The 10,581-nt window shown below is 36.5% G+C and overlaps 1 protein-coding gene across 1 annotated transcript; it reads left to right on the forward strand.

The window, feature by feature from the left end:
* Positions 1-9,306: 9,306 nt before the first annotated feature.
* LOC142426675 (olfactory receptor 4K2-like) lies at positions 9,307-10,254 on the forward strand. The gene has a single exon (XM_075532259.1). The coding sequence runs from the start codon at positions 9,307-9,309 to the stop codon at positions 10,252-10,254; it is 948 nt and encodes a 315-aa protein (XP_075388374.1).
* Positions 10,255-10,581: the final 327 nt, after the last annotated feature.

Raw genomic sequence — 10,581 nt, forward strand, 5'->3', positions numbered from 1 at the left:
TATTTCTCTAAAGTACCCAGACTAACACAACCCATTTTTCTGTTGTCTGTACACCTGGGAGGGGGTTATATGTAGATCATTGTGATCAGTTCCTCCTTTCTTCCCCTACCTTCCCCTTATCCTGCTAGTATCACTACTCTCATTATTGGTCCTGAGGGGTTTATCTGTCCATTTCCGTGTGTTTTGAGCTCTTATATGTACCAGTGTACATGCTCTGGTCTAGCTGGTTTTGTAAGGTAGAGTGGGGTCATGATAATGGGGAATTGGGGAGGAGGAAACATTAAAGAACTGGAGGAAAGTTGTATGTTTCATTGGTGCTATTCTGAACCCAGACTGGCTCGTCTCTTCCTTGTGACCCTTGTGTTTCGTCCTTGTAAGGGGATATCCAATTGCCTACAGATGAACTTTGGGTCTTCACTCTGCACTCCCCCTCATTCACATTGATATGATTTTTGTTCTTGGTCTTTGATGCTTGAAACCTGATCCCATGGACACATCATGATCATGCAAGCTAGTGTGCTTCTTCTATGTGGGGTTTGCTGTTTTTGAGCTAGATGGCTACTTGTTTGCCTTCAAGCCTTTAGGAACCCAGATGCTCTATCTTTTGATAGCAGACCACCATCAGCTTTCTTTACCACATTTTCTGATGCACCCATTTTGTCTTCAGCGATAGTGTTGGGAAGGTAAGCATCACAGAATGCTGTGTTATTAGAACAAAGTGTTGTCGCATTGAGGGAGTACTTGAGTAGAGGCCCAGTGTCCATCTGCTACCTTATTACTTCACATACAAATATATGTACAGAGATCTATTTCCCTCTCATTATATATAAATATATTTACATATGTGCATGCCTGTATTTAGACCTGTATAAATATCCTTTGTCTCCTAGTTCTTTCCTCTATTTCCTTTTACTTTTTTCTTGTCCCACTATCATGTTCGGCCTTCATTCAGGTTCCAGAAATTTCGCTGGGCTTCTTTGCCCAAATATTTGTTTTATCTTCAATTAAAAGTGCTCTCCAATTTTCTCCTGCTAATTTAAAATACATTATTAGGTATCCATGTAATGGAATACAATGTAACTATTAAAAAGAATTAGTTGGATAAATATGCTCCATCAAAGAAAATGTTCCTTATTTAGTTAAGTAAAGAGAGCACCTCCCAGCTGAAAGACTTTATATCAACCAGACATTCCCTACTGAACAGACTGGTGGGTGTTCTGAAGATGGAAGGGAAATGATGCAAGGAAGTACTTTGAAACTGTAACGAAAAGGGAGATCCTTAATACAGGGAGCTGCATGGTCAAATATAACTCAAATTGAAACCAAAACAAAAACTCACTGACATTGAGAGAATTCCATCTCCTACAGCTCCGTAAAACATCCTAGAACTATCCCTGTGAGTTTTTGAGCCCATAAGTCTGGATGGCAGCAGAAAGCCTCATTTTAATTAAGGGTTAGTAATAAGGCAATCATTCATGATAACTCCAATTTAGAGTTATCTAGTTCTATTGTTTGTGATTTTTAATAGCATTATAAAAAGCTAGTATAGTGCTTGCCATAATGGATGCATGCACGGACTGTGACAAGAGCTGTACAAGCTCTCAAGTAAATGATTTTTTTTAAAGCGAGTATAAAAATAAGTTAAAGGGTATATGAAATACAAAGTCATAATCAGTAATAGTATCAAAATGAGGAATGGGTAGGTGAATCATGATATAGAGTTTCTACTGTTACTGAATACTGACTTGGCATTGAATAATTACAGAAGCATCTATGTCAGAGATTATGTATTACTAATGCATGCACTACTACATAGTGGGTGTTTCATAACATCTGTTGACTAGTGGGAGGATATATGAAGGCACAGACAGGAGGGAAAGAAGACTGTCTAGTCCTACTTGTTCTCACAGAATGATATTAAATAAACCTCTATATCTGTTATTTTTCCAAGTTGATTCTATAGTTGGTAATTAGTTTGATTTTGTCACTTTCCATTTTTGCACGGAAAATATTCTATGTAATAACAAATATTCTATGTAAATATATTTACAATGGCTTTTCTTTTTTTAAAATCATTTTATTGGGGGCTCACACAACTATCACAATCCACATATACATCCACTATGTCAAACACATATGTACATTTGTTGCCATCATCATTCTCAAAACATTTTCCTTCTACTTGAGTCCTTAATATCGGCTCCTTATTTTCCCCCTCTCTCCCTCCTTCGTCCTCCCTCATGAATCCTTCATAATTCATAAATTATTATTTTTGTCATATGTTACACTGTCCGAAGTCTCCCCTGCCCTCTTCTTTGCTGTCCACCCCCCCCCCCCATGGAGGAGGCTGTACGTAGATTCTTGTACTTGGTTCCCCCTTTCCACCCCACATTTCCTCCACCCTCCAGGCTTCACCACTCTCACCACTGGTCCTGAAGTGGCCATCTGTCCTGGATTCCCTGTGTTTCCAGTTGCTATCTGTCCCAGTGTACATCCTCTGGTCTAGCCAGATTTGTAAGGTAGAATTGGGATCATGATAGTGGTGGCCAAGGAAGCATTTAAAAACTAGAGGAAAGTTATATGTTACATCGTTGCTAACCTGCACCCTGACTGGCTCATCTCTTCCTCCCAACCCTTTAATAAGGGGGTGTCAAGTTGCCTATTAATGGCTTTGAGTTTCTACTCTGCACTCTCCCACATTTACAATGATATGATTTTTTGTTCTTTAATGCTTGATACCTGATCTCTTTTACACCTCATGGTCAGACAGGCTGGTGTGCTTTTTCCATGTGGGTTTTGATGCTTCTCAGCTAGATGGCCGCTTGTTTATCTTCAAGCCTTTAAGACCCCAGACACTATATCTTGATTGTCAGGCACCATTAGCTTTCTTCACCACATTTGCTAGTGCACACCGTTTTCTTCTGCAGTCATGTCAGGAAGGTGTGCATCATGGATTATTCCATATTTCAATGCCATCAAGTAGAACTGTAAAATTTCTACCACAATCATTTTCTGAACAATATTTGTCTACATGGACTCCTTGACATCATCTTCCTTCACCCCCACTCCCCATCACCACTATACCCCCTCCCTGCATATCCCTATATACTGAAAATGGAAAAGCATATAACACCGCTTCAAGAGGATTACTAACACTGACATAATATCTGTGAGATACACTCTAATATGAACAAAACCTGAACAAAACAATATAAACCAAAAATACAGAAAATGTATGATGTTCTACACATCATTTTACTACTCATCTCGTCTTCTCTTATTAGAGTTCAATGTGTCAAATGTGTTCTTCAGATGGTATCTAAATTCCTGGGGATTTATTCAAGATTGTATTTTGATTCTCTCAGTCTTATTTTAATTTTCCTCTGTTTCAAATCAAACTTGTGTTTGAGAAATTGATGGTCTCTTCTTCAGTACGTTCATGGCCTCTTTATCTTCTCCAGGGTTTCTTCCTACAGATGTCATAAATTTAATTATTGTGTACTCCATGTGTACGGTTACTATTTATGGTGTTGAAAAAGATATTCCCAATGAAGTCATCATTGATCCTGCAAAATTCTATCATGTGATCTTGAAAGGTTCTTTATGTTGATGAATGCAATGTCATTCATCTTAAATTTTTCATTCTCAATAGTAAATCTTATCATTGTCCTACTCAAAGTGACCGATAACCACTCCATTTCATCTCAGTAATGCTTAGGATATCAGTCATCATTTGTTCCATGTTATTTATGAAGAATCCCAAATTTTTAATGTTCATATATAGTACATTTACATTCTGGTTCATAACGGATATTTGTGGCACTTTCTTTTCATTTTGACTGATGTCCTCTCAGCAAATGAAGGACTTGAAAGATATACTCCGTCTGGTTCTTCCCCAGTTATATGTTGAGTGCCTTTCTAACCTAAGGGTCTCTTCTTCCAGCTCTGGACGAGACAATGTTCTTAAGGTTTTCTGCGGCTTCCTAAGAAGAGTACAACTTTTCCTTCTACCCAGTCTGTTAGTGTGGGAGCTCTGCTGAAATCATGGGTGACCCTAGTGGCATTGGAAATAAATGTCACATGGGTGCTAGTACCACAGCAGTGCACAAGCCCCCACATTATGACAGGCTGATGGATGGTGTTTCCACCGCTTCCTTTCCTAAAATAAATACCCTTGTAAATAGTGTCATGGAGTCGTGCATTTATTTCGATGACTTGATCCTAGAAGATATTTTTACATCATAGGACTTAGAATTTAACACTATATCACCAAGGGGTTTGTTATTGTTGTTTGTTGTTTTCTTATCCAGCAATCCAGACATTCACCAACAGCTCAGAAATACATCCATTTCTTATCCTTCTTTTAAATTTTGATCAATCTGATGGATAAAATAACACATATTTGTATTATAATATGTAGGTCCCCAATTATTAATGAAGCTAATTAATTTTGATAGGTTTTTATATCTTAGGAATAGTAATTTTTCAGAAATCTGGCAAATATTTATTCTCCCATTTCCTTTTAATTATGTATGTGATGTATATAATTTTTTTTGTTTTTCAATGTTTTATATATTTTTTAATTAAAAAATCATTTTATTAGGGGCTTGTAAAACTCTTATCACAATGCATACATCCATCCATTGTGTCAAGCACATTTGTTGCATGATGCATATTTTAATATGCATAAATACAATTGTTTAAAACAAATTTTATTAAGGAATAATTTACAACAAGGAAAATTACTAATTTTAAGTGCTTAATTCAATCAGTTTTGCAAATAAATAGACTTGTACAACAACCCCCACAATCATGATATAGAATATTTCCATAACTTTGGAAAGTTTCCTTATACTTTTTTAAATATAGATCTACTTGACCCAATCCCTGAACCCTTGATCAGCTTCCCATCTTTTTTAGTTTTGACTACAGAATTTCATTTAGTACACAGATTTATACTAGACATAATCATATTGTTATTATTCAGTAATACAAATATTACTAATAGCAGCTACTTGAAATTCTCATTTAAAAATTATATTCCCATTGCTTGTACTTAACCAAGGTTTTCCTTTGACTTATTTCCGTTATTATCACCTGCTTGAAAGTTTTCCCTTCTCCAAACCATTGAGGAAATTTTTTACAAAATAGTACTTTTGAATTGCCCTCACTCTGTGTATTGTATTACTTTACATGGCTCCCTATTGTCGTTTACATCAAGTGATGCATTTTAGAATGCATTCCTGCATTTATAAGCAGCATATTGGATAGCAATGCCATATAAAAGATGTCACGGTCATTCGGTAAATAGCTATCAAATTCCCCCTGTATGGATTTGTATCATGCTTTTCTCCCTCACACCAGTTATCCCTTGCCAATCTAAATTTTAGTTTGCATTTTTGGACAATTTCATCACCTGGTTCTGCAAGAGCATATCCATTCTTGAATTCACCGCACTGCCAATTTTCCTTTCTCTAAAGTCAATTTCACTCGTGGTCTCTGAGAATTGATTGCACAATCAACTAAATTTATTCGGCTGTATTTTTGCCTATTAGACTACTTATGGGTGTCAAATACCTCATAGACACTCAAATTTATTTGTGAGGCAATGCCAATTTTTAAATTTCATTTTGTGCTCTCTAGAATGGGATGAATTTACTATGAATCCCTATTAAAATTTATTTAGCTGATATGTCTGGTTGCCTCTTGAAAATATGACTTTCTTTCCTTTCCCTGAACCACTCAGGTCCAGGTGAAAACAATCCCAGTAAATTCCCCAAAGACCTAGAGATAGCTTCCCTTTGTGAAACAAATGATACCGACTTCGTTGTTTAATAAATCCCACTGAAAGATGATCTTGGTAAGTTTCCAAATCCCTACAACATCCATTTTTTTTCTACAGCTGCTTAACAACTAATGATTCAATGAGGCCACTTATATTTAAAACCGACCACCTACATGCTCTCTGGCAGAAGCCTACTCATCATTTGGATATTCCATCGTTCTGATTCTGTTCTAGGTCTGGTAAGTGCTTTCAAATGACTTTAAATGCCTGTCTGTCCTTTCCCTTTCTCCATGGAGGTGAGAACAGTAAAACAGCTTGTGCATATGTTGCTGCCTATGAGGAAACAATTCAAATGAAAGCAATATGATATATCCTTGAGGAAGACATTCAATGAGATGGATGGCCGCAATGTCTGCAACAATGGGCGCAGGATAGTGCTTCCTTCATTGTCTTTAGGGCTGCCGTCGGTCAGAATCATCGCTACAGCACCTGGCAACAATCTCCTTTCGGTAAATTTGTGTAAGTCATAGATCATAAATATGTATCAGTGGAATAGACACTCATGTTTTAAAGATAAAGAAATTGAAATTAAGTCCTCCTTTGTTGACTAGAACCTGACTGCCACATTTTTCTCCTCCGCGAGGCTGCTGGGTTACGACTAGTGATGTTTTAGATAAAGCCACACACTTAATCACTGTGCTCCCATGGCTCCCATGACTGCAAAGAAAAGACCCACAAATACAACATGTTCATGTTGGTGCATGAATATACAAAGGATCAAATAACACAGAAGAGAACCCTACAAATAGACATGATCACACATGGAAATTGTGTGTATGGTAAAAGGTATATCAAATGAGTGCAGAACATAAGCACTTTTAATATGTGATTTTGAGATTACTGAATAGCCAGGTGGGAAAAAGGTAAAACTTCATCCATTCCTCATATCTGAACTGCAGAATCCAAAGGGGCCAATGCTTTAGATGTTAAAATGGAAGCTACACAAATATCAGGAACATAAATTTCTATGGACTGAGAGAAAATAATTCCTAACAAACCCCCAAATTCAGAAACAATAAGAGGAAATATAAAAAAAATTTTGATTACATAAATAATTTTATGTGGTGGAAAAACAAAAGCAAAATTAATGGATTAGTATCAGAATAAGTAATTCTTAATGTATATCTGTTGGATTTTAACCAGGGAACTTTCATCTGTCAATATGTTCATAGTTTTTCTCTAGAAACTGTTCGTTGAAACTTCACAATAATGTTGCTTAATGACCCAGGTCTCTTGCATGTGATACAGCTAGTGTATGTGGTTGATTTGCTCTTTCATGGAGGATACGCTTGTAGTGAATTATGACTCTGTGTGTGTGCACTCATACTGAATACATTGTCTGCACAGAGTAACTGCTTAGTCCATGCTATTTATTTTCCTTTGGATTATATAAACAAACAGATAAATACTCAGAAAGGTAAGCATGGCAGTTTTGGATGATATGACCTAGTTTGGTTACCAATTAATATCAGAAGGGAAACATTATTTGTAATTTCTGTGAATTACATTGTATTTCCCTAGAGTCTCTAATAATCTATAATTCCCTTTCACATTGATGTGCCAAATGAGGCTAGGAAGAATGAGAGAAATAAATTTTCATAAATTCATGAATACATGTTGTTAGAACAATTCAATGAGAAATAAAGTGTTATTAATCAGTTAGTAATTTATGTACATGAAGTCCATAATTCAAATATTATTTATGTCCTCATTTAATCCCTCTGCCCAGGAAACGTCAGATAGTAAATATTAGACCTTGATTTTCCCAGAGCCATTTTGAGAAGCATTTATATAATTATGATGAAACAATTTACTAAATATGTAATGTATCATCATTAATATGGTATTATAGTCTCCTTTACTGGAGTCTAAATTTTGGTGAAAACTCGCCTTCTGTAGGTTCAGTTTTTTTTAAACTTTTGGTTGTTAGAACCTCTGTTAAAATGATGTCTTTGACATTGAAACTTCAATAATCCAGCAAAGAAAGTAACCCCTTAATATACAATACATCTCTCAGGTTTGATGTTAAAGTGGCTCATTTATAAGTTAAGCTTATGTGTTAACAATATTGTGTGCATATGGCTATGTCTCTTTTAATTGCACTTTTATGAAAATAACAAGCATAGTGTATATTTGTGCAAGTCTTATAATCCTCTTAAATATTATTTTCATAAATTTTATATACACCTTATATGTGTGGGTGCATTGCTTGTGCAAAACCCAGTACTTAACCTGGAATATTACTTATTATTAATTGCATCAGGAAGAAACTATCACACATTATTAAGTTATTCTCCAAATGTCATAAAAAAGCAGTCTTGATTATTTATTTACCTTTTTAAAAAATATGAGAAATATGTGTAAAGGGCAGGTGTATTGCTTAGAGGAACTTTGTTGTTAGTGTTACGGATTTTCAAATTGGTGTGGAAAATAGAGCAGTGTCCTGAAAATCAGCCAGTTGAATTAAAATAAAACTTCTGCTTGGGAAAGAGCAATTTCTAAATAGAAGTGCAACAATATATAATAAAATTACCATCTAATTTTAGTATAAGAACAGCATAGGACCCTAGATATTCAGATGATAGATTGTGATAGCTACCCAGGAAACAGTTGTTTGAGTTGATATACCAACATCACCGCCATTGATTTGATTCTGATTCAGAATAGAATTGTCCCATGAGATTTTCAATGCTGTCAATTTTTTACAGAAGCAAATTGTCACATCTTTCTCCACGGAGATTCTAGTGAGTACTAACTGCTGACCTTCTGAGTATCAGGTAAGCACTCAAAACACTGGGCTAGCAGGGAGGCATCAATGTTTACACAAACCCAATCACACTCACTGGCATCAAGTCAATTATGACTGATGGTGACCCTACAGGACAGGGTTGAACTGCACCTGTGGGTTTCCTAGACTGTAAGTGTTTATGGGAGTAGAAAGCCTAGTCTTCCTACTGAGGAGATGGCTGGTGATTTCGAACTACTAACTTTGATGTTAACAGCCTAACTTGTGACCACTATACCACCAGGGCCCCTATCAATGTTTACAGAACCCCCCAAACTCTACTGAATTGATTCTGACTCATAGTTACCCCACAGGATAGAGGAATGACTCCATATGGTTTTCAAACTTATGAATATTTATGGAAGCACACTGCCTCAATCTTTCTCCTATAGAGCAACACAATGGTTCATACCCCTGATCCTTTAGTTGGCAGCCCGACTCTGAATCCACTGCACCACCAGGGCCCCATAGGACACCCATGACTAATTCTCCTATGTCCTCTATAGGGACCATAGACAATACTAGGTTACATACACATCGAAATCAAAAGCAAAAATGATCACTGTATCTTCAGTAAAAGTAGAGTTTCAGAATTACAGTTTTGCTTCATGGAGTATGACTTTTTCTTGATTTTTGTTTTTCTGTTGTACAGGCTTTTCACCCATCAATTAATACAATGGATGTTGCCAATAAATCAACTGTCTCTGAGTTTATTTTGCTGGGCCTCTCCAGTTCCTGGGAGCTACAGATGTTCCTCTTCGCAGTGTTTTCATTGTTTTATGTAGTTACAATAGTGGGTAATAGTCTCATCGTCATCACAGTTATCGCTGACTCTCGCCTACACTCACCCATGTATTTTTTGCTTACCAACCTTTCAATCATTGATATGTCTCTTGCTTCCTTTGCCACCCCCAAGATGATTACAGACTACCTCACTGGACATAATGTTATTTCCTTCGATGGTTGCATAAGCCAGATCTTTTTTCTTCATCTTTTTACTGGTACCGAGATTATTCTACTCATGGCTATGTCCTTTGACAGGTATATAGCAATATGCAAACCCCTCCGCTATGCTTCGATCATAAGCCCTCAAGTGTGTCTTGCCCTTGTGGTGGTTTCCTGGGTTGTGGGAGTCGTGCATTCAATGAGCCAGGTCATCTTTGCCCTCACTTTAACATTCTGTGCTTCCAATAAGGTAGATAGTTTTTTCTGTGACCTTCTTGTGGTTTTCCAGTTGGCGTGTATAGAAACTAATGTTCTGGGTCTCTTTATGATCTCAACAAGTGGCATAATTGCTCTGTCCTGCTTTATTCTTTTATTTAATTCTTATGTCATTGTCTTGCTTACTATCAAACAGCATTCTTCAGGGGGCTCCTCCAAGGCCCTGTCCACTTGCACAGCTCATTTCATCGTGGTTTTCATGTTCTTTGGACCATGCATCTTCATCTACATGTGGCCACTCAGTGATTTTCTGATAGAAAAGGTTCTGTCTGTGTTTTATACCATCTTTACTCCAGTCCTGAACCCAATAATCTATACCTTGAGGAATCAGGAAGTTAAGACAGCCCTGAGGAAAGTGAAGAATAGGTTTCTAAAGTCCAACAAAGTGACCCCTCATCATTAATTTTAGGTTGAATTTCTTGTTCTAGGTAACTTCTTGTCTTAGCTTTTTGTTTTGTTTTGTTTTAAACGTTTTATTAGGGGCTCATACAACTCTTATCACAGTCCATACATATACATACATCAATTGTATAAAGCACATCTGTACATTCTTTGCCCTAATCATTTTCTTTTCTTTCTTTTTTATTTCCTTTTCTTTTTTTACATTTTATTAGGGACTCATACAACTCTTATCACAATCCATACATATACATACATCAATTGTATAAAGCACATCCATACATTCCCCGCCCCAATCATTCTCAAAGCATTTGCTCTCCACTTAAGCCCT

This window comes from Tenrec ecaudatus, chromosome 14 (assembly GCF_050624435.1).
Source record: "Tenrec ecaudatus isolate mTenEca1 chromosome 14, mTenEca1.hap1, whole genome shotgun sequence".
Taxonomy (NCBI): domain Eukaryota; kingdom Metazoa; phylum Chordata; class Mammalia; order Afrosoricida; family Tenrecidae; genus Tenrec; species Tenrec ecaudatus.

What these genes read in the sequence shown, in the direction of transcription:
- LOC142426675 (XM_075532259.1), top strand. Translation starts at nt 9,307, where the DNA reads ATGGATGTTGCCAATAAATCAACTGTCTCTGAGTTTATTTTGCTGGGC.